Source organism: Chroicocephalus ridibundus, chromosome 4, assembly GCF_963924245.1.
Source record: "Chroicocephalus ridibundus chromosome 4, bChrRid1.1, whole genome shotgun sequence".
Taxonomy (NCBI): Eukaryota; Metazoa; Chordata; class Aves; order Charadriiformes; family Laridae; genus Chroicocephalus; species Chroicocephalus ridibundus.
The window spans coordinates 58,261,437-58,284,132 of NC_086287.1; the positions used below are offsets into that span (position 1 = coordinate 58,261,437).

Sequence of the window (22,696 nt, forward strand, 5' to 3'; positions counted from 1 at the left end):
CCAGACATCTCCACATCTTCCCTATCTTCTAGAATAGCTAGAGACCACGCCTCGAGACTGTGGGTGGTAGTGGGATGGAGGGCCTGAGCACGGTGCCCTGCGCTTCTTCTCCTTGTACAGCCGCTTTGACGAAGAGCACGGCCTGAGCTCTGTTTGTCCCCAGAGCCACCACCCAGGTGAGCCTTACACCAGTGAATATCCCCATGCTGCTGCACAAGCAGACCGAGAGACAGCCACTGACAAGGGCTGTCCCTGCCACAGTGATGCCAACAGATCTTCGTGCTGGCAGACCCCAGCAGCCCTGGGACACCCCCAGCCCCGCTCATCCGACCCTGTGCCGGTGACTTGAGGGATGGCTTCAGGAACACGTAACTCTCTACATCTGCAGCTATTTTAGCTTCTTAGTCACTGGCCTGACATCTTGAATCAAATCCACGACTAGCTACGCTGCTGGGTAACCAGCAGGGTATTAAAAGGCTTCTCTTCAGAGAGCAAGCAGGTAGCGTCAGCAGAGTCAGCCTTGGGGTCCTTAGGCTGAAGTGCCTAAGTAAAACCAGACTGAATTTTTCACTGGGTTCCTGGTATACTTCATGTAAACGAAGGGTTTTTTCAAGACATTTTGAAAAAAGGTGTCCCTGGGGCTCCGGCAGCTCGTTTTCCCAAAGGGCCGTGTTGGGCCACAGGGTCTAGAAGCACTTCCCAGAGCCCCGCAGTGGAGCCTCCCTCTCCTCCCAGCCCTCGCACCAGCTCCAGGTCCAAAATCCAGACATTTGTGAAGGGCTCAGACACTAAAGATCTGTGTCAGGTAAAGCTCAGACTGTCCCTGACTGTTCCTGGGAGAAAAAGGGGCAGCAAACCAACCCCCCCGGGTGCTGAGGGCACCCACCATGTCCCGCACACCTCCCTGCCCAGCCTACCATGGCACAAATGCTGCCAGAGCCTTCCCTTGCACTTCGTTAAGGTGCCTAACGAACACACGAGTGTACAGGGGTACTGTCTACTGACTAGACCGGTCTGGAAAGCTCATACCAAGCAAATCCCACATAAACATTTCCAAAGATTAAAAAAATAAGTTGTAGGAGCAGCCACAAAATGCTTCACTAAAGCAGCGTTAAAACGGCGTATTCTAAGCAAGTAAAAGTCATGAAGTTACAGAGAAATCTGCGCTCACAGTAATATTATATTCCATGAAACAGCCTTTCGTAACAGTGTCACAGAAACTATTTCTCAGATATTGCAGTATAAACAGAAGAGCTGGTTTTCTTCTCTTTCCCCCTTAAATAGATACATCCTGGCTCCTGCCCTCTCTTCAGCAGCGAGTATTTCTGCTCGGACACTTATTTAACCTGCAGACAGAGAAGGCACAGAGCAAGATGTCAGAGCGTGTCCCCCAGCCCACCACCTGCCCCCCACTGCCCCCCGCCCCCCCCGACCCAGGGCAGCAGGAGCACCCCGGCAGCGCGGCTCCCACCACCAACCCCACCGCACGGCAATTAGCCCAGTTCTCCAGCGCGGATTTGCAGCTTAGCTCTTAAAAGCCGTTTCATAAATATTCGATGGCCTTTCCGACAGGGTAATGTGCCTCTGTGACATTAAAGAGGAAACTCTGCGAAGGGGAGGGATGACAACAAATTTATCCACCAATAGCACACTCTTTTGGCACAAAAGCACATTCTTATCTTTACATCCCATAATGAGAAGGCAGGGACGGGACTGTTGCTACAGCTCCCTGGGTGGGTAGATGTACAGTGTAAGAGCAGGGTGGCTGTAAATTGTTAGATATTTCCCCCCCCACCCCCCCCACCCCGTGCTTTTGCAAGCAGAAGGACCCGTGTTTGCCTTCCCGCTGTGGTTTTCCTTAAGCCCCCCGGTGAGGAGGACTTCTCGCACGATGTCAGACTGCGAGGGACTGCCTGTGGGTAAGCGCCAGATTTATATTTACCCCGCTGTCCTGCCGGCTAGTTCACATTCTCAGATTGCAAAGTCACACGCGAAGCTGCTTGCTTTCGAAGGGAGCCGGAGCCGCCGCAGGGAGAGGAGAAACTCCCTGCGTGCGCTGCGGATCCCGGTGCGGTTCCTCGCGAGTCCGTGGTGGAGGGCTGGCGCGGGTGGTAACGCCTGGATTTTCTCTAAAGGCACCAGGGGCTGGATAGGAGGAAGGGTTCGGTAGTTCAGGCAGATGGTCTGAAGCGTCTGTGGCCAGAGAGGTGATGGTATCGATGTGCATCCTCTCGAGCTCAGGAAGGAGAGTTTCTGGGGATGGGTCCTCCAGGACCCGGCGCCCTGTGTACGTGTCCTGCTCATGCCTTGATAAACCTTCCCAGACGGTAACGGACGCAGCAAGGGCAGATAAATGTAATGCGGAGGGTTTGTTTGCTGAAAGGAAATAGAAATGTACTTTATTTTCAAAGTAAGTGCCTCACATGTTTTGCCTATATCTGGAAAGGGGTCCTTCGCTAGCGCTTATGGCTGTATATGTCAAACTTCACCGAGCAGGAGAGCACGCCAGCAAGAAGCATGTTGCTCAGCTGGTTTCTTTTAACTTCTATAGGAACCGTAAACACTCACTAGATTGTCTGCACAAAAGGAAACTCTTGTCAAAATGCTAGAGTAATTCCCTGCCAAGGCATTTTACTAATAAAGAGATGGACCGTTGAAAACACCTTTTTTTTTTCTTTTTTCCTTTCGTCATGGCAAGCATTTATCTTTTCACATATGTGTATATACATATATATACATACACATATTGTGTAGCACTCCTGTTTCACCGGCCTACAAAGGCCATGTGTCAGCGGTGAGGATCTGAGCTAAAAAGTGGGGCTGGAGAAGGAGAAAGCTGCTGCTGCAGTGCCTTTTTTTTTTTCCCCCTCCTCTATCTGCTTCCATTTTACAAAAACAACCCCAAGCCCAAAAACGCACACTCAAAACCAGAGTGGAAAAACATAAATTATGTATATGGTGCAGAGCAAACTGCACTATGCGCAATCCCCTGTGCCATTGCTGTCCTTGTCTAAAGAGAGGAGAGACGAAGAGGAATATTCCCTGCTTCCCTTCCCAAAGGGCTGCTCTGATCACCAGCAAAGCTCCCCTGTTTCAGGCTTTGGTTTGAAGGGCCCGACCTCAGTTTGCTTGTTAAGCACTCTGAGTTGAGGGTGGGATATTTCAGGGTGACAGTGGCAGTATTTAGCTGGCATCTGATATGAATGGTGAAACTGATATTGAGTGTGCATGGCATGTTGTGTGCAGGAGTTACTGATATCTCAATTACCTTCGCTGCTGAGAGGACCTAGGAGGTTGCCTCCAGAAAAGCGTCCGGAGATGCGTGATTTGAGGGAAGGAAGCAGTTTGTTACGGGCAGGGACGAAAAGTAAAGATAAAGCGATGTGTAGATGTGGCCGTGGATGGGAAATGTGCCAGCACACACAGAGGAAAGGGTCGTTTCTCTCTGTTCCCCTCAATAATCCTCCCGTGTCCCCCAGCCGGAGCTGGCCCTGCTTCCAGCCCAGCTCCCGGGCAGGAGGGCTCTCCCTGCCTCCCCTGGCTCTGCCCCACACCGGCCACAAACAACCCCTCCAGCCACTGCTTCACATATGTGTGGATGTGTGCCTGCACGTACACATATATAAATACACTCAAAGCCAGTGCTGGAGATAGAAATCGTGGGACTCCTGCGCAGTTATTAAGCAATTTTAGTGAACTGGTTGCTGGCAGCTTGCTCTTCGCGCCAAGGTGTTTGGAAATCAAATAATTCTCTTTGCAGTTATTGCTCTTTTAGTAGCTAGTTCAGACTTTAAAACTTAAGCAGGAAAAACTCCATGCACAGGGTTGCAAAACATCTGCATCAAACTTTCTAAAATGATCATTAGTGTCCACCAGAGCAGAAGTGCCCCTTTGATGAGTCCAATGAGGACAGTAAGGCTGGCATCGCCTTTTGAAAATCCTTTGTTTTGAATGCGGCCGGATACTAAAGCTGCAAAAAGTTGTTGCGGTGACAGGTATCATTAGCACCGCAATGTGGCTAGAAGCCAGGGCCCTGCTTAGAACCCAAACCCTGCAGACGTCTGCATGCGGCCGTCCATACGCACGCACGCAGCTATAAATAAGTTCAGCCAAAGCACAATAGTAGCGTCAAGCGCGTGTATTGCTTCACCAACCTTTTTTTGCAAACCACCTCCTGAACAACCTGGAGGACTGCAGTTTGTAGTTCCAGCAAATTAATGCCAGGATTTTTAGCCTGCTTTCAGCCTACGCAGGAATGTAGCAAGAACAGCTGCGTAATTGTTCGCTCGGACAAGCAACTCGGAGGGAACGGCTGAATACCATCTTTGAATTAAATAGCTGCGTATGAATGGGTCGATATACCAATAATTTTTCATCAAGAAGCTTTATTCAGTGAAGAGTATCCTGCTTCTACGCTGGAAACGGTTATGCAATTTTTCAGGATGAAAGCATTGTGTGTTTTTAAATGTCTGTTTTATGTCCAGCGCCAGTGTGGCTGCTCCCTTTTGCTGGCGTGGAATGGAAAATGAAACATGTGATGCAAACAAAGTTTTATTTTGTTGTTTGAATGTAGCACAGAAGACATTAAAAAAAGGATCCAAGATGTCAGGCTGCAGATTAAATGTAAGTGATGGACAGTCATTTTGGACCGAATTCATACCAAAAAAGGCACTTGAAAGCGTCACTATCAAAATCATCTATTAGTGAACGGAATTCTAAAATTTACACTATTACTTTCCCGTTGTAACATGGGGAGATTGAAAAGAAAGAAAGAGCAGTCACTTCAGGACAAATGCACTACTATTTCTTTCTCATTAGCAATTATTGATGTACCGATGCTGTCCATTAGCGCCAGCTACATAGATTTCCTGTCATTCCTACATGCACGTAAAAGGAAAGCACATCAATTATTTAAGTGCTTCCTCTTGTGTGTATTATTTTTCTGTTGTAAGCAGACGCAGTTCGGTCTCCCTACGACTGAACAGCTTTTCACGCACCCAGCATTTTGACTAGGAATATATGAGTCACGATGCTTCTGGTTCTTAACACAATCCTTTTGACTTCAGAAAAACCTCTGAAGTCACGCAAAGGTTCTTAAAGTGCCTGTTTCCTTATTTTCTTATTGCTTATCTCAGCCACAGACTGACTTTGAACAGCACGGGTGACTTTTTGTGGATAACATCACTGCGGCAATCATACAAGGTGTTCAGCCATAATAAATGAAGATTATATTGCTGAAGAGGGAGTAGCTATTCAGACGCTGGGAATCTCATAAGTACATACTTTCTCTGTTATTTACTACAACAGGGCTAAGAAGGGAAGACACAGAATTGATGTAGCTTGTTCTGCAGCAGGCGGCAAGCGAATCTAACTGAATTTCCTTAAAATTCCTCCCAAACTTTTATTGGCCTCGTTTCAATTGAGGAGGAAACAAGACCTTTCATCTGAAATACGTTCCTGACTCTTTAGCTAAATACTTCCTTTCAAAGCTAAAATTACACACTTCAAACATGTCTTTAAGACAGACTGGAGCCAATTTGCTTAAATTGGTGTTTTCAGAATCAGGATACCCCAGAAACCTACAGGAATTTAGATTTCCTGAAACGCAACAGAAATTCTGCACTGTCATGGGGAGCCCGCTTAGCTCAGCCAGGGAGGCTGACAGGGAGCGAGACCTCCATCTCCCACGCTGGGCTGGCTCTAAACAGCTGCTGGGAAGAAAATACGGCAAAAATACATTTTTGTAACAAAAAAATCATTGGAAATGACTCAGCACATGCACGAGCAGAACTCCTGTCAAATAAAATTGCCCCACTCGCACGTACTTAGAATAGGACTATGCTTTAAATTAACCCTTTATCAGACCTGTGTGGCCAGCAGGTCGAGGGAGGTGATTCTGCCCCTCTGCTCCCCTCTGGTGAGACCCCTCCTGGAGTGCTGTGTCCAGCTGTGGAGTCCCCAACATAAGAAGGACATGGACCTGTTGGAGTGGGTCCAGAGGAGGGCCTCAAAAATGATGAGAGGGCTGGAGCACCTCTGCTGTGAGGACAGGCTGAGAGAGTTGGGGTTGTTCAGCCTGGAGAACAGAAGGCTCCAGGGAGACCTTATTGCAGCCTTCCAGTACCTGAAGAGGGCCTACAGGAAAGATGGGGACAGACTTTTTATCAGGGCCTGTTGCGATAGGACAAGGGGTAACAGCTTTAAACTGAAAGAGGGAAGACTCAGACTAGATAGAAGGAAGAAACTTTCTACACTGAGGGTGGTGAAACACGGGCCCAGGTTGCCCAGAGAGGTGGAAGATGCCCCATCCCTGGAAACATTCCAGGTCAGGTTGGACGGGGCTCTGAGCAACCTGATCTAGCTGAAGATGTCCCTGCTCATTGCAGGGGAGTTAGACTGGATGTCCTTTAAAGGTCCTTTCCAATCCAAACTATTCTGTGATTCTGTTCTATTTGGTAAATAACGTCTAGATTCTTGCAGATAAATCTGTGGCCCCCTGAGGGCTGGAGGACCAGTTCTGCTTTGCAGTCTAAACCTTAGATAAAAGGTCTTGACTCAGACATTGATGTTGCCATGTGAGTGGTCCCACTGAACACTACTGTTTGCAGGGGGAGACCCTAAGGAAAAGGGAACGTGTTGAAATCACCTGGCAGAATTGCTGGACAGACTGCCTTTAGTGCTCCAGGGTAAGCAGGGAAGTGGCAAGGTTTTTTTCAGCATATCAACCCAGCTATCTGCTGGAGGTTAGAAAGGCAATGGCATGTCTTAAGCACCTCAAGAGAGCAGTCTGCAGGATGAACAACAGCTCCCGAGCCCACTAAACCCACCAGCAATGGTTTGCACACTCAGAGCTCCCCAGGAACATCCCCTGGCCGGGGGAAGGTGAGGTGGGGTGCTGGGGCTCCCACACCTGCAGACCTAACTTTGCACACTGAAGCATGAGCAATCTTGCAGGCAGTGCCCTTAGAGACAAGAAAACCTCACATATAAATCTTTCAGCTTTGGGAAAGAAAGGGGTGAATCCCCAATGAGGAGAGACTGTGAATGGGTATCGCTACAGCACCGTCACTGAAGCGGTGCAGCCGCGCTCAGGTCTCTGGAGCTAGGTGCCACTGTGGAATGCCTGAAGCCTGTCTAGGGACTTCATCCGAAGGTCTACAAGTCCAGCCTTGCTCTTGGCTAACTTGCTACGTTCCACAGCCAAGTCATTTAAAGATGCTCTGCAGCTGCAATGGACATGGCTGAGACAAACATTTTAAAGAGAGAAGGTAAAAATGTCTGACGATCAGTGTAAATCCTCAAGAAAGAAGCATTTCCAAATGCCAGCATTTACCCCATTTAGTAGGTTGTTCTTTTGCTTCAGCCACGGATCGATCCAGGCTCACTGGGGAAGACATCATCTCTCTGCACGCGACTTTCCGTAGCAGCGCATCCTGTCCATGAAGCTGTGTCATCTGGTTTGGCTGAAAGCCCAGGGGATTTCCTGCAGCCTGCGTGGCTCCCTCCTGCTCTCCCCTCTTTTCCCAGGAGCTCTTTGCCATGCTCACCCAGGCTGGAAGCCCGTCCTCTGCTCCTCGGGCGTGAGGGAATGGGGAGAAAATCCTCACTGGCTTCTGCCCTTTCCCTCCAGGCTCCCTGGCTGCTCAAGATCTATACAGAATCATAGAATCATTTGGGTTGGAAAAGACCTTTAAGATCATTGAGTCCAACCACTAACCTAGCAATGCCAAGTCCAGCACTGAGCCATGTCCCTGAGCACCATATCTACCCATCTTTTAAATACCTCTAGGGATTGTAACTCAACCACTTCCCTGGGCACCCTTTTCCAATGCTTGACAACCCTTTCAGTGAAGAAATTTTTCCTAATATCCATCCTAAACCTTCCCTGGCGCAACTTGAGGCCATTTCCTCTTGTTCTATTGCCTATTACTTGGGAGAAGAGACAGACCCCCACCTCTCTACACCCTCCTTTCAGGTAGTTGTAGAGAGCGATAAGGTCTCCCCTCAGCCTCCTTTTCTCCAGGATCAACACCCCCAGCTCCCTCAGCCGCTCCTCATAAGACTTGTGCTCCAGACCCCTCACCAGCTTCGTTGCCCTTCTCCAGACATGCTCCAGCACCTCAATGTCTTTCTTGTAGTGAGAGGCCCAAAACTGAACACAGCATTCGAGGTGAGGCCTCACCAGTGCTGAGGATGGGGGGACGATCACCATCACCGTAGTATTAAGCACTAATAGCTAATTTTTGCACAGCAATGAGAACTCTATGTTATTTAACAGGGTTTGTAACTGATGAACAACTCACAGAAACTCTGTAGTCTCGTCTCATCCACCTTGGGGGAAAAAGTGCTTTTCTGTTTGGGAAACATCTGAGGCCTCCCAAATCCACGCAGCTTCAGTGCTGGGAAAGGGAGAGAGCTGGAGGGCTTGGAGCAACTCTGCATTTGCACTTGTGTAAAATGCCACAGATGGCAAAGCTGGTTCTTTGTCATCAGAAGCAAAGAGGAAAGAAGCTGCTCCCTCTTGCAGCCAAGCTTGTTCTCAACAGGAGTTTATCCCAGCTCAGCCAAATGTAGCGTACATGTACACAGCATCATAGAACCATAGAATGGTTTAGGTTAGAAGGGACCTTAAAGATTATCCAGTTCCAACCCCCCTGCAGGGCAGGGACACCTCCCATTAGACCAGGTTGCTCAAAGCCCCATCCAGCCTGGCCTTGAACACTTCCAGGGATGGGGCATTCACAGCTTCCCTGGGCAACCTGTTCCAGTGTAGTACAACCCCCACCTGCTACTCATAAAGTTATTTCTTAAAACTAGGTTCAAAGTTTGCAACCTCTGGAAATAAGAAAAATACAAACTCTGCTGTCAATTACCCTTTTCACCTCCGACGCTTTGCTTAGGAGTAAGCCCAGCCGGCCGCTCCTCTGCTGGCTGCAGCAGCATGGCAGGGGACAACGCGTGATTTGGGTGGGCTAGGCTTGGTGACGTTGAGTGATGTGTGTCCTGTGAGAGTCCACAGGCTTCATTTTGGGGATTTACTGCAGGCAGCGTGGGAGCAACAGGACATGGGTGTCCTGTCCCTGGGGCTCGGTGGTAGTTAGGTGGGAGCTGACTGTGTTCCTGGAGTGTCCTGAGCAAAGGTACAGGATTGGGCTCCATTTTCAGCCTCTGCATTTGAGGTGTAGCAGGTGAGGTGTCCTTCTGTGGACCAGGCTAAATACTTGGCTGGCAGGCAGGGGCTGCGCCTGCGCCCTGCCTTTCTAGAGGAAAATGTGTGTGTGTGTGCTACTGGGGCTCCAAGTTGGGAATATTTGAGCTAGCAGAGACATTAACACCCTTTTTTCAGAAATCTAAGTTTGCAGAAATGTACTGAAATCATACCTGGGGGTATAAGAGATGATATATTTTCTTTTTTTTTTCCCTTTTTTTTTTTTTTCTTTTTGAGGGGGAGTGTTGAAGAAGAGCACTTTCAGGCGGTCGTTAGAGACATTTGAAGTTGGCACAAAAGTTTGCAGGTGGGATATTGGTTAAGGGTCTAGTTAAGGAAATGCAGAAGATGCTACATAGTTCCCAAGTGCTCCTCCTCCCTCCAGGAGGATTTTGCTGTAGAAATCTGTAGAAATCTGATCTGTAGAAATACTTGAAAACTCTAGTTTGTCCCAAGGACGCTTGCGCGGGCTCTACAGCACATTTCTGAACAGTCTTATTGCATGATGTTTACAGTAACTTAAGGCATGCAAAAAATAACTGATGTGTTTTTTTTCTCCTCCTCTCCTCCATGCCTCACAACATCTGCAGCATCTCCAACATAGTCTGTGTTAAGCCATCGGCATTTAGAAGCCATAATTGCATTTAACATTTACTTCTTGCTGTCTGGAGCCCTCTCTTGCTACAGACCTGTTTTACAGGCAGTAATTTGGAGGGTGGGGCACCCTTCCCTTATTTTGCCATTCAGACTCCAAACTAAATGCCCAGTTTGCCCTCCCGCCAACCTGGTGAGTGCCCAGTCTCTCACTGACCTACTTCTCTCTCCCTGTCATTTCTTTCCCTGCCGTCTGTGATCAGCTCCCTCACCACACACTAATGGTTTCCACAGCTAAATTCGTAGCATTTAGGATTCCCTTAGATCTCAGACCTCTAAATTTCACCTAAAAGACTGGCAAGATCCCCCAGATGCTTTCTTCCTTGTGGGATAGGGACTGTGGGGCAGATGAATGGGCTCCTGACAAAGGCCAACCACTGGGCACGGACCTGTTGATAGTGCCCAGGATCAGTTCCCCAAAGGAGTCCTGGGTTTCATGGAGCAGCTGGAGTCACCGTTGAGTCAGCGTGGCACGTGGGGGCCGGTCAGAACTGTGCTTTGGTTCTGCACACAGTCTGTCAATCACAGAAATTGTTTTTGGAGGAAAAGCCTGTCTCTGCAAGCCCTTGATCTGATGACACTGAACTGGGCTCAGTAAATTGGCTGTGGTCCTCGAGGAGTCACAACAAATTCCAAGAGGATTTAGGAACGTCCAATGTTGTCTCCATCGCAGATAACAGTGAGCGTTTTCAGAGAGGTGCCAATGGCTCGTTCATCTCAGACAGCTCCTCCCCACCGCCCGGCCAGGAACGCCCCAGCACCCCATCACCGCTCTCAGCACCGTTTGCGTGGCTCGTGTTTCCATCACCTCAGTGCTCCTTGGGAGAGCAAAGGCTTTTACCCCCACCAGCTAGTGTGAGGGCATGAAATGAAGAGTTTTGGAGAGTTATTTGAAAGGTTTAGGTCCAAAATCCCCTCACCAATCCATAGGCACTTCTTGCCAAACTTGGCATTTCGTGTGCTTTTCACCTATTTTGTAGATAAATATACTTACTGTCTGCCTACACAGCATGCATGCACGCTTGTCCTTTGTGATGTGCTCTTTGTGGAGCTGCAGGATATGCTATGGCTTTGCCAGTACCCCTCAATGACACAGCGCATCCAGAACACTTCCCAGTGACTAATAAAACTACTGTGAAACTGGTAAAATCCTTGCTGTGCAGTGGGATACAGCAACCAGCAGTGGGAGAGGAGATCCAGGGCTGTTGGCTGGGGCGTGTTTGTGTGAGTACCAGCTCTTTAAGTTTACTCTGATGGGCATTGTCACTCCTGCTTCTCCCCAGAAGCTCTGATGAGAGAATGACCCTGCACTTCAGCAGCTCCATGTGTCGTAAAATGTGTTAAACCCCAGCAGGCAGCCAGCTACCCTGGCAAGGGGTCTCCAGCCTGAAGCCAGGGTTGGGTCAAAACTCCTGTAGCAAGACAACTTGCCTAAAGAGGCCTTGCTGATGCAATGGAGAAGTAAAAGCACACAAAAACACCTGTGTGCAACATCTGAACACCTAAGTGTTTTCCACAGCTACTCAAAAATCTACACAGGTGGTGGCAAACTGAAGGTCTCAGATTGTGCTTGATTGTATCAGAGGGATTAAGAAGGACCTAACTTCATTTTAAACTTGTAATTGGTGCATCTCGGATGGAAGAGCTTTAGGAGCCTGATCCGGACCCCTTGGAGTCAAGAGGAGGGTTTCCATTCACTCCAATGAACTTGGATCATGACTCCTAAAATCTCAGAAATACCTTTATCCACCTGACCCATAGGTGCAGACTGCGGCTGGGTCAGCCCGGTTCTTCTTCTTCAGACAGACAGCCTGAGCCCTGTGCTGTGTGGCCGGTGAGGTCTGCTGGGTGAGCCCTCACTAGCAAGCACTCTCGTGGTGCGTGGGAAGCACCGTGCATTAGTCATACTTCATGCCAGCATGATTGCTCAGAGAAACGTATTTATATTTGTACCTAATTAAAACTCAGTGAATGTTTCGTATTTCCCCTGCTGAAACGTTGCTAGATATGACTTAGCAATAAGTCACAGCCATGTGTGTGGTATTATTCAGAGTTTGTATATGAGGGACCGAGGCACATTGAGATTAAGCCAAAACCAGTTCCCACCAATATGGGTGTCTAATCGGAGATGCTGAGGAGCTCTTCTTTCAGAGCACCAGCACAGCACTGTATTTCGTATGTTCAAGCTTTGTTTGCAGCTGTGAGCCTTGGGCATGTCTGTAAATCAGATCCGTGGTCTCTGGTCCAGTACAAGGGGATGAGGAATGTGCCATCAGTGACCGTTTGTGAAAAGCTCGGTTTCCACAGTTGCTCTGTGGACCAACTCTTCTCCCTTTGAGAGCTGCTTTGCAGCTGAGGCACAGGTGTAGTCCAGGTCCTGGTCATACTTTCCAAGCTGACTTGTCCTGAAATCATCCTTGATCTTCCTGGAATTGCGTTCTTTACCATGTTCAATATCTCCAACAGGTGAAGCTGAATGTTATGATAAAGAGCTTATTGGAAACACATGTCATAAAATACAAAATCTCTGAAACCTCATAACTAGACCTCTAGCAATAAGTATACTTGTTATAATAATAACAACTTGATACTCTACCAATTGTTTGGAGATACTCTGCAGCATCGACACCCTCGCAGACGAGCACCTCTGATACAGGCAGCTCTTGTCCCTGGGACTCTAAATCTGTCATTTTCTACAGCTGGACACTAAATTTGTCATTTTCTACAGCTCTTCTACCCCAGACCAGAGGCTGCCCTAGGTTCATCCTGTCACTACAGTTAGCTGTCCTTCTCACACCCATCTGACTTAGGCATGAGATTGCAACCCGTTTGTGCTGCAGGCATATGGACCGCATGTGGTTGCCGTTGAGAAGGAAACTGTTCTTTTCTGCATCTATCATAAATTCCAAATGGTATATTCAGGCATGACTGTTTGAAAACAGACAGCACATTGATGAAATGGAAGCAATTTCTCTGGGAAATTTCACCTAAACTGTTTGATATGTCTTAGTGTTGCCAACTCTTTGATGTTTATCATGACCCTCATAAGATTTAATATTTTTTTTCTAAAGCCAGGTTTCTCGGGTCATGAGTTTCTGGGGGTTGTCAAAATGTCTATGCACTGTCTGTTTTCACCCAGTCAGCAACATATGGGGAGTCTTATGTCACTGGAGAGTGAAGATTTTTTTTCAAAGATGTTTTGGTCAGATATTTAAACATCTAAGGCATAGGGAGAAGCATCATGTGGGAAAGTGCGAGAGAACGTGCAGTGACTGGAACAGATACAGCAGGCTGAGACACACAGTACTCACATGTGTAGGCTGGAGAATAATATTTCTCTAACAAAAACTGCCTTTTTAAACACCAACCACATTTTTGTGTGTTTTTATTTTGAGTCACTTAATGAAAAAATTGGAAAACTCCAGGGAACGCATTCAATCTGCTCGCAGTTTTTCACAGGAGGAGTGTTTGTTTTCTCAGCAAGCTCCTCTCCTACAATTGTTTGGTTTCTTCAGATCTTTGGGGAGCCTCCATGCACACAAAGTAGCTAAAGAGCATTTTTGCAGTCCTTTACTACTCCCTGCCTACTCTGGTGTTCCTATAAAGTGGGGGGAGTAAGGAAACAGGTCTTCACTGTTCTCCCACTACCCTGGAAGGAGATGTCCACTGAAAAGTGTCCAGATGGCACATTTTTGTTGAGGCATGACGAGTCTCCCCTCCCTACTGCAGGAGCCTCACTGCTCAGATCAATCCAAACATAACCCACCCACATGAGGCTTCAGCACGGTTTTGGGCCCTGGGGATACAGAAGGACCACCAGACCCTGAGCATGATCATCTCCCTGCTTCATGCTGCCATTTGGACCTCAGCAGGACGGACACAGTTCCCGGAGCAGCACGTGTGCTCCGGTGCCATGTCCCTTGCTTCTGAGGTCAGGTGTCCCTGCAGGGGAGAGGAATCAGAGGAGCACCCCAAGGTGCACAAGAAAACTCGCTACTCTATGGCTTGAGACACCATGGTAGCCAGGTGTAGCCAGGAGCCAAACATCTCCGTTCTGTCCAAGGGGGAGATACAGGCTTAGAAAATACTCAGTTTTCCTACATCGCTTTTGCATTCTCCCGCAGAAACATGCCTCAAAGCTGAGTGCACATTTAGCAGTTGCTTCCTTTTCCTAATGAAGTTCAGCAGCTGGGTTATCCTAGATAATGGTGCCAAATCTCTAAAGATTTCCTTGTTCCGAGGCAATTGCTCAATTGACAATCTATCTGCCTCGTTAATTAAGCTGCCTTCAAGGAGAGAGGAGAACTGGAAGCAACTGGACAACTTAATGAGCTGACGTGAAGGGCAAGACAAGGCTGTAGCGTGAGTCCATGCAGAGCCCACCCAAACAGCTGTGTCTTTGCCACCCGGAGCGCCTGCCTTCTCAGGAAAGAATGCGAAAGGAGTTGTTTGGAGTGAGGAGCCAGCACAGGGAGATCAAACTTACTTTCCACTACTCAATGCACGGCCTTGCCACAGGCCAGCCTGTTCACTAGTCGGCTGCCTGGAGAACACCGAGGAGTGAACAAAGCTGGGCAGGAATCCTCTGGTACAGGTTCTCCAGGTTTGGTCTTGTTCCTCCGTGACAAATCACTCATTAATTACTAGCAATAAGTCCCAGACCTCTCCTCTCAACAGTTAATAGCATCTGATGGGCCTGCGGAGATCCTTAAGTGCCCAGATTTCTGTGTGCTGATCAGGTATCAGACATCTATAAAAGGGGCAAAAAATTAGTAGGAAGCCTAACTCTTCACTGAGCTCGGTTTATGGTCATGGATAGTCCTAGATTTCTGCCCAGAGCTGGAGGTTAACTCTAGTTCAGTAAAAGGTTATTAGATTCTTATTTATGCTTCTATTATTTCCCAAAAGCCACTTAGCAGAACTGAGTTATCTTCCTTGTCTAAATTCTCTGGCTGCTGCTGCTGCTTGGCTGCCTTCTCTGTATTTCCAAGGCTTTTCCACTAAATTTAGACAAGGAGGAGAGATTTGTCCTCTGCACCTTCATTTTGTGGGTTACCCGTTGACTGCTGTGGGCACAATGTGATCTAAAAAACCCATTTACTGCACAGTCAAGTGGGCTGGGGCTAGGAAGATGGATTTCTTCTTGCTCCTTAGTGTGAAGGGCATGTGCCCTGTGCTCTGAAGGACGCTGCTGCAGGTGTCCAAAGACTTAGGGCCACCCCTTCCTTTCTTATATAGTGTCGTTTCAGTCGGGACGGGCAAACGACAAGACTTTCCTTGAAGAGTTAAGTTAAGCTCTCTCTTTATTACAAACTTGGCTTTCTTATATATCTAATCTTTTGTTCACGCTGTGTTCACGCGTTCTTTCTACGCTTTCAATTGGTTAGGTTACATAGCACACGCGCTCATAGCTACAATACGACTGGTTATTGAAATCCTGTTCGCATCGCTCAAAATCTGGCTTTCTCACAGCCTAACTCTCCTTGTTCTCTGAAGCGATCTTCTTCCTCCTCCTTTTTGTTACATTGTCCTTATATGACGCAACTCGCGGCCTTCTTATGGGTACACTGCTCTATCTCTTCTGTCAAGGGGTCTACGGGCCCGCCATATCCCCCAACAATACAGTACCTTAGGCAAGTACTTCTAAAAAAGCACCTCTCTTCAACTGCATTTGTGGTTCTCAAGAGATGCTAAATAAGTGGTGTCCCTGCCGCAGTGCTGTGCTCCCCGGAGACACCCGTCTGAGATCTCTCCGGCCCTTCCTTTCTCCTTCCAGTCCTACCCATCTGCTGCTGCCTTCCTCGCTCTGCCCAGCAGCAAGTCCTGTGAAAACACCTTGGTTTTATCCAGAAGTGGAATAGAAATCATCAAAATATCAATAATAAGAATTTATGGGACTAAAGTTTTTGCATGTGAACACTGGTGAAGTAAAAAGTAGTTTTCTGCTTGGTGTGAAGATTAGGAGAAATTTCTTTGTGCTTATTAGAGGAATGCATCTTCTACTCTTTTCACGTCTTAAATCGAGGCGGGTTCCTCCAATTCTTATGCAATAAAGGTGGAATTTTACCAAGTATCTGGTAATCACCCAAACCACAATAGTGAAATACGAGCCACTTCCTCATGTCCCTGAACTCTCAGAAGGGAATTACAGCCTTTAGCAGGGTTCATTTGAGGTATACTACTTAAGGTAATAGGGCTGGACAATCTCATTAAGATTTATTTCTACCCCATTTAAACATGGGTTCAAAAGTACAGCCGGAGCTGTACTGGCTTTATCTTTGGCTTACGGAAGAGATTGGAAAAAGAAGTAAACAGAAAACACAATCGCTCAATCTGCTGGGCCACGAGACTGCAGCATATAACGAACACAGACTTGTGCCCAGCTGGCTTCAAGGCTGAGGGAATCAGAACAAACTTTTGTCCTTATTATATTGCACAGGCTTGTTTTTTTGTTTTTCTCCCACCAAATTTAAGAGGTATTGCATCATTCTGGAAGGGAGGGGGTTACACAAAATTACCTCTGCTCTTCCCTAGTGGTAGTTCATCATGCTCACTGGACTTGTTCCAGACCCGAATTTGTCCATACTCTGCTGGGAAATGCATGATTTAGGAAAAATACATTTTCAAACTTCTCGGCTTGTGTTGCAGATTCCCTAAGCAGCCTGAGATGTTTACAAAGCTTCCAGCGCGTCGAGCTTGTCCTCCCCCAGATAATGATATGTGGCGACAGTAATCCTTCTATCACACTCTTAAGTGCTTGTTCCTGCTTCTGTTGAAGTCACCCAGATTGTGGGTTATTCGGAAGCATTTATTTTCTCTCCTTCTTCAGTATAAAAGAAGCAGAGGATCTTTCCACCTGGGAGAAGAGAATTTGCTAGATAGAGAATGCAGAACCCCACTAAATTTTCTGCAGTGTCTTTGCGGTTAAGCGGGAATAGATACACTCGGATGCTTCAAATGCTAGAGAGAGGCTGCACCTCCCAGAAGAGACTCGTGGTGATCGTGGCCTGAAGCCCAGGGGATTTTAGGATCAGACACCCTGTAATCCACAGACCAAGTGCAGGCTGCCAGCGTGGTCCAGCTCCTCTTCCATCAGGCAGCAGCGGGGACATCCTAGGGCTTGCCCCCATGGGGAGGTGGGCTGCAGGGTTCCAGGGCCAGCACCAAAGCGGGCTCCAGCAGGCAGATGATGTGAACAGCAGAGGACATGACCTCAAGCACGTCCTTGGTGTTGCTTCCACGTGGCAACATACCCGAGCCCTTCAGTCTGTGAATGGAGTTTCTTGTTTGGGCAAGACCTGGTGCACTCTCATCCTTCTCAGATTTGGACCATCCTTTGTGGTTTACCAAGACCCAGGGCAAATGGGTACATCCAGAAGCCCCTGGAGATACCAAGGCGGGCAGATGCATTTGGCCCCTTCCCACACTTTCTGTGAGAGGCTCGGCTGGGAAGTAGATCCAGCATCGCTATTCTCCAACTATGATTTCCTTGGCACTTGTTCAGTGCATAAAAGTGCACAATCAACCCTGCCGTGTAGGACAGGACTAAGATCTGCATGTTTGGAAGAGAACTAAGGGATTGAATAGAAAGAAAAATGGAGTCGACAGTTCTAAGGACCCATCACCATAGTATCAAACCACTATTTACAAAACTTCTTTGTGAAGAAGTTTCCACAGGCTCTTTCCTTCAGTTTCGGTTAAACTCAACATAGTCACTGCTCTGGATTTAAACTCTGCTCTGAAAGGCCTGTAATCTAAACATGGAAACTTTTAAGTCATGCGCTAAAACAAGAAAATGAAGCTGTACAGTGTGATTTGGTGCCATGTGAGGACCCCCAGGCTGGTCCTGGTGGAGCTGCAATGGCCCCATTTCATAGAGCAGCACCCAGGGAAAAACCTCCTGCAAGCCCCAGAGCTGCCATCCTTAGGGGGAAGCTCTCCTGCAAGCTCCAGAGCTGTCATGCTGGGGGAGAAAACCATCACGCAAGCCCCAGAGCTGACATGCTGGAGGGAAAACCTCCTGCAAGCCCCAGAGCTGCCACCCTTGGGGGGAAACTCTCCTGCAAGCCCCAGAGCTGCTGTCCTTGGATGAAAACCCTCTTGTCATCCCTAGAGCTGTCATGCAAGGGGAGAAAACCGTCATGCAAGCCTCAGAGTTGCCAAGCTGGGGGGAAACCCTCCTGCCAGCCCCGGAGCTGTCATGCTGGGGGAGAAAACCATCATGCAAGCCCCAGAGCATCCATCCCTGGGGGGAAACCCTCCTGCCAGCCCCAGAGCTGTCATGCTGGGGGAGAAAACCACCATACAAGCCCCAGAGCTGCCGTCCTTGGGGGGAAACCTCTTGCAAGCCCCAGAGCTGCTGTGCTTGGATGAAAACCCACCTGCCATCCCCAGAGCTGCCATGCTGGGGGAGTAAACCATCATGCAAGCCCCAGAGTTGCCATCCTTGGGGGAAATCCTTGTGCAAGCCTCAGCACTACCATCCGAGGAGCCCAAGGCTGGGCCAAAGCTAACAAGAGCTGCCCAACAGCCTGGCAAGCCAGGGCATGATGTGGCCCCGTTGCATCTCCTCCCTCTGATGGTGTAGGTAGGTGTGCTCCGGCCTGAAAGCAGCAGAATAAAGCCCCATCTGTTTTCGGTGGCTGAGGTGTGTGAAATACAGTTCAGACCCTGGCACAAAGGGGGAAAAAATTAATTGGGTATTCAAACTTCATTCTTGTTTAATCTGGAATTATTAAGGACATTTATATTTTTAAACACAATGTTTAACCTGACAGCGTCCCATTAAAATGCTTTATATAAGCTCATTAGAAGGTTCTGTGCTGTATCATATTTATTGCAATTAGCAAATATTAGTGGATCAACCAAACGGCAAGATATTTTTTCTGTCCTGCTCCTCCTTTGTTCCTCCATCTCCTGCCTGTCTTAACCTAAGCATAGCCTAGATTAGATCCTTTCACACATCAGGCTTTCTGTCTGACAAGTCCTAAAGAAGGAGAAATAAAAAAAAAGGAAAAGGAATAGAAAATTAACCATTAGGAGCCTCTGAGAAATCAAAAGAGCCTCTTAGATTAAGCCCCTCACCAGAGTCAAGGCTAGCAGCAGTGCCAGTGGCATTAGTGGCACTAAGTCACTTAATTCTGATATGATTCAGAATCATTTGTAGCTATCGGCTTATTCAGAGTAAATCCTCTTCCTCCCAGGTCTTTTGTTTGCCATCTCTTGACAAGCTACGTTGCATATAAATGAACTTGTGAGATACATGAAGGAGGGAGATATTTTCATTTGTACTGAAGTTTCATGCATGCAAAGGCTACTGTAGAAATACCAGTAATGAATAATATTAATAGTTAATGAATCCAATCCTTACTTTGGTTTTGTTTGGGCCTTTTTGAGCCCTCACTCTGCTAGAAAATATGTGAAATGGAAGGGAGGTATCCCTGAGTAAGGACAGAGCCCCATTTTTAGAGATACTTAGACCTGCACAGGGTGGCCCAGCTGGCCCGTGTCCCAACCTGGATCTCACGGGATGGCTGGAATTTAGCCTCTGAGGTCTTTCATGGTTCTTGAGTGAATCACAGGCTGCTAAACCACTCCAGGCTCACAGAGAGCTTGGGTTCCTAGGAAGGAGCAAAGGTTTAGGTTACCTGAGTCTCAAATCTTGTTGTGAGCGCTGGAGCTCCAACAACAGAAGTGTCAGCTAAGACCTTTCAACCCAACTTGTCACTTCTGTGTGTACCCACCAATGCCCAAGTGCTGACATTGCTGAGCAGATAAGCACTGATGCTTATCCTACAGCTTCCTGAGAGGATGCAAATCCTCTAACAGAGGGCATCCTCACTAACCCAGATGGGATGCTGTGACCAGATGGTGTGGAGAAGCATTTAGGAAGTGGCGTAGAAAATGGTACAAGACCCTCCAGGACAGACCTGAAACTTTTCCCTAGCGGTGCCGTGTGGCTGCGCAGGGGAAAGACTGCCGGTCCTCTGCCAAGCTCCAGCCCTACTTGGCTTCTTGGTTGTGCTGGACGTTAATGCTCCTTCTGCCCTGCCTGCTAGCCTGCACTGTTTGAGGACAGCTGGAAAAAAGTCCAACTTTTACGAGGCTGTTAGAGTTGGTTTTTTTTTTTTTTTCTGGAAACAAAGGTGCCCAGGAAGCTCACTTATTCACTAAAAATTATATAAAAATGCATCCAATCATTATCTTCTTTATTTGCAAAGAGCTTACTGCAGAAGTGCCAGACATGTGGAGCAGCAATCAGAAAAAACGATTTTTCATTTACTGTAAACATCAAAACTGTCACATGAGGTTCAGAGATCAGAGTTTAGGGAGTTCATTTTGGGGAGTTGGGCAATAAAGGCCCCTGTTTAAAGGAGACCCATTCTCCAGCTATTAATAATCCAGATTTAGGGGCCCAATTCACAGTTGTTTTCTAGCTCTCTTCTTTTCTATTGGAGTGCTTGGGTCTCTGTTTCTTCTCCCAGCTGATGCCCCTTTCTCCTAATGCCCTCCTGTGGGACAGCCTGCTACTCCGCCACTTGGAAACCAGTCCCAGCGTGTCTCTTGCAGGAGATGTACTCCAAGTGCTCACCACTGAATAAGCATGAACCCCCGAAGGCCATTAAATAGCCCTATGTGTCATTGCTACAAGCAGAAATTATCCGTTGCAAGATCCCTGGAGGTAGTTTACAGTCCCATCTGGAAATAGTCACTCTGAGTCTGTCTTATTCTTTGTTAAATCTTTTCATTGGTTTGAGGGAGTTCATCTTGGACTTACTGTTAAGACTGACCTTAGGTTCCTAAAATCTCAAGATCTCATCTATTATTTTGCTTTTAAATCGTTTGATCCAAACATCACCAACTGAAAAATCTATCTTTGTCCTGTTGTGTCTTGCAAAAATGTAATCTCTATGGCGTGTACTGGTTGAACTGAAAAATATCATCGGTACCTACTTCCATTGCCTTTCCCGGAATGGATTTAGGACACAGACTAGAGATTAATGCTTTGCCTGGTAGTGAGGAGCATTGAGAGTGGGACCAAGTTAGGGTCAGGTTACACAAAAAGAGAAACGCTAGCTGCAAATCCACTACTACGCAGAAGAGAGCAGAATATCTCATTAATTTATCACTATTCCAAACTGGTCCATCGGAAAGGAAGCCAGCTACAGGACTACAAACTACAGTCTGTATTCCAGTTAACGTTAGAAAATTTGAAAAGGAGGATAAATACCATCTATAACCTCCATTGCCAAAGAAAATGTAAGCGGTATTATTTTCAGCTGCTTACTCATTCAGAGGGAGCCACAGCACACGAGTCTTGCTGGGCTTTTTGGCTGCTGGGAGACAGCAGCTTTCCTTTTTGAGTGCAGAACTGTGCATGCCTGGCTCTTGAGGAAAAACAGGGATAAATTACAAGTTTGTGGATGTCGCCTTGCTAACGTGATGTGTGTAGTCTAAGCATGTGCAGTATGGATCAGGAAAGTGCACTTGGAAGGGAAAGCGTTTGGGGGCTTGGGGAAACTTTCACAAATGGGAAGACAAATATGCTGGTGTCTCTTGTGCTCCAATAAGGACATGTAGAATTATGTGCAGACTGGCTAAAGAAATCACTGCCTTCGTCAGTGGTAATGACATTTCATAACAGAGATTGTGTCTACAGAGAAAAATAAGAAAGGTGACTGCCAAATAATATCAGTGAATGTATGAAGAAAATAATATTTTGTTACCAAAAAAAATAATAAAAAAAGACATTAAAATCTGGTTACATGACTTGTCTAAACTGAGGAGATTAAATATTGGGTAACTAAGTATTACTACCCAAAGGATTTATTTATTATTCCCCACTTATCCTACTACAACTTAAATACCTCACAAAATGACCATCTATATTTTATTAGTTAGCAGTGACCCTCCACACCAAAAGATAAAAGATATCAAACATGAGATCCCATTAGAAGAAATAAAGAAAGATAGAAGAAAAAAAGAAGGAAAGAGACATTGACCACGGCATGCCACATCTGTTCCCTCTGGAGGCGGCATTCATGGGCACACCAAGTAGCGAGTGATGGTTTCAGTCCCAGGAAAGGCCTGGCTCAGCCGTGCCCAGCTGGAGGGATGCTCTGGAGGAAAAGCAGGTTTTGGCTCTTCTGTGTTTGGGACTCAGGTCGATAACATCCATATACACTCGTTGCTCTACTCCCTCAGCTAAACCACCTCTGATTCGCCTGTCCTTCGCATGGGGGCAGGCATAAAGAACCCCATAGTGCAACTGAAGAAGCATCTTGTTCCTTCATTCTTCCTAAGGGTTGTTAGTGATGGGTGGAGCTTGCTTACAAAAAACATCGTTCCAGAAATATGGTGATATTGTAACAGGTAATAAAAAATCTCACAGCCCCAAACAGAGCCCATTTCAGGTTCAAAATGCCTATCAATAAGCTCAGTTATACATTCATAAAGTCACTTGCACTATAAGGATGTCACCAAAGGGCCCAATTTCATTTTCTCCCAATCCACAACAATTTATAGGACTGTGATTTAAATCCTGGCCATCACCCCGAGAGTGTATGTTTGGGGGATGGGGAGTTAAATCACAGGAAGCCTTCTTTCTCTCACAGAATTAGCTGTACCTCGAGAAGCCATTCGGCACAATTATTTATTACTTGCATAAATCAGAGGAATGCAAAGAGGTCAGCCACTGAAGTTTAATGGCATATTCCTGTTTCTGTGATTGTTACAGTGTTTCTAACCTGAGAAAGGGATGATTCCTTGGTTTTGTTTGTTGGGGTTTTTTTGTGTGTTTGGTTTTGGGTTTTTTTGTCAGGCTATGTGCTCCCG

General features: G+C 47.1%; 1 protein-coding gene across 1 annotated transcript in view; it reads left to right on the forward strand.

The window, feature by feature from the left end:
* Positions 1 to 1,811: 1,811 nt before the first annotated feature.
* Positions 1,812 to 22,696, forward strand: part of EML1 (EMAP like 1) — a 131,820-nt gene continuing 110,935 nt past the window's right edge. The window contains exon 1 of the mRNA XM_063332887.1: positions 1,812 to 1,919. Within this exon, the coding sequence (XP_063188957.1) occupies positions 1,892 to 1,919 (28 nt within the window). The 5' untranslated portion in view covers positions 1,812 to 1,891. The remainder of the gene's footprint in view (positions 1,920 to 22,696) is intronic.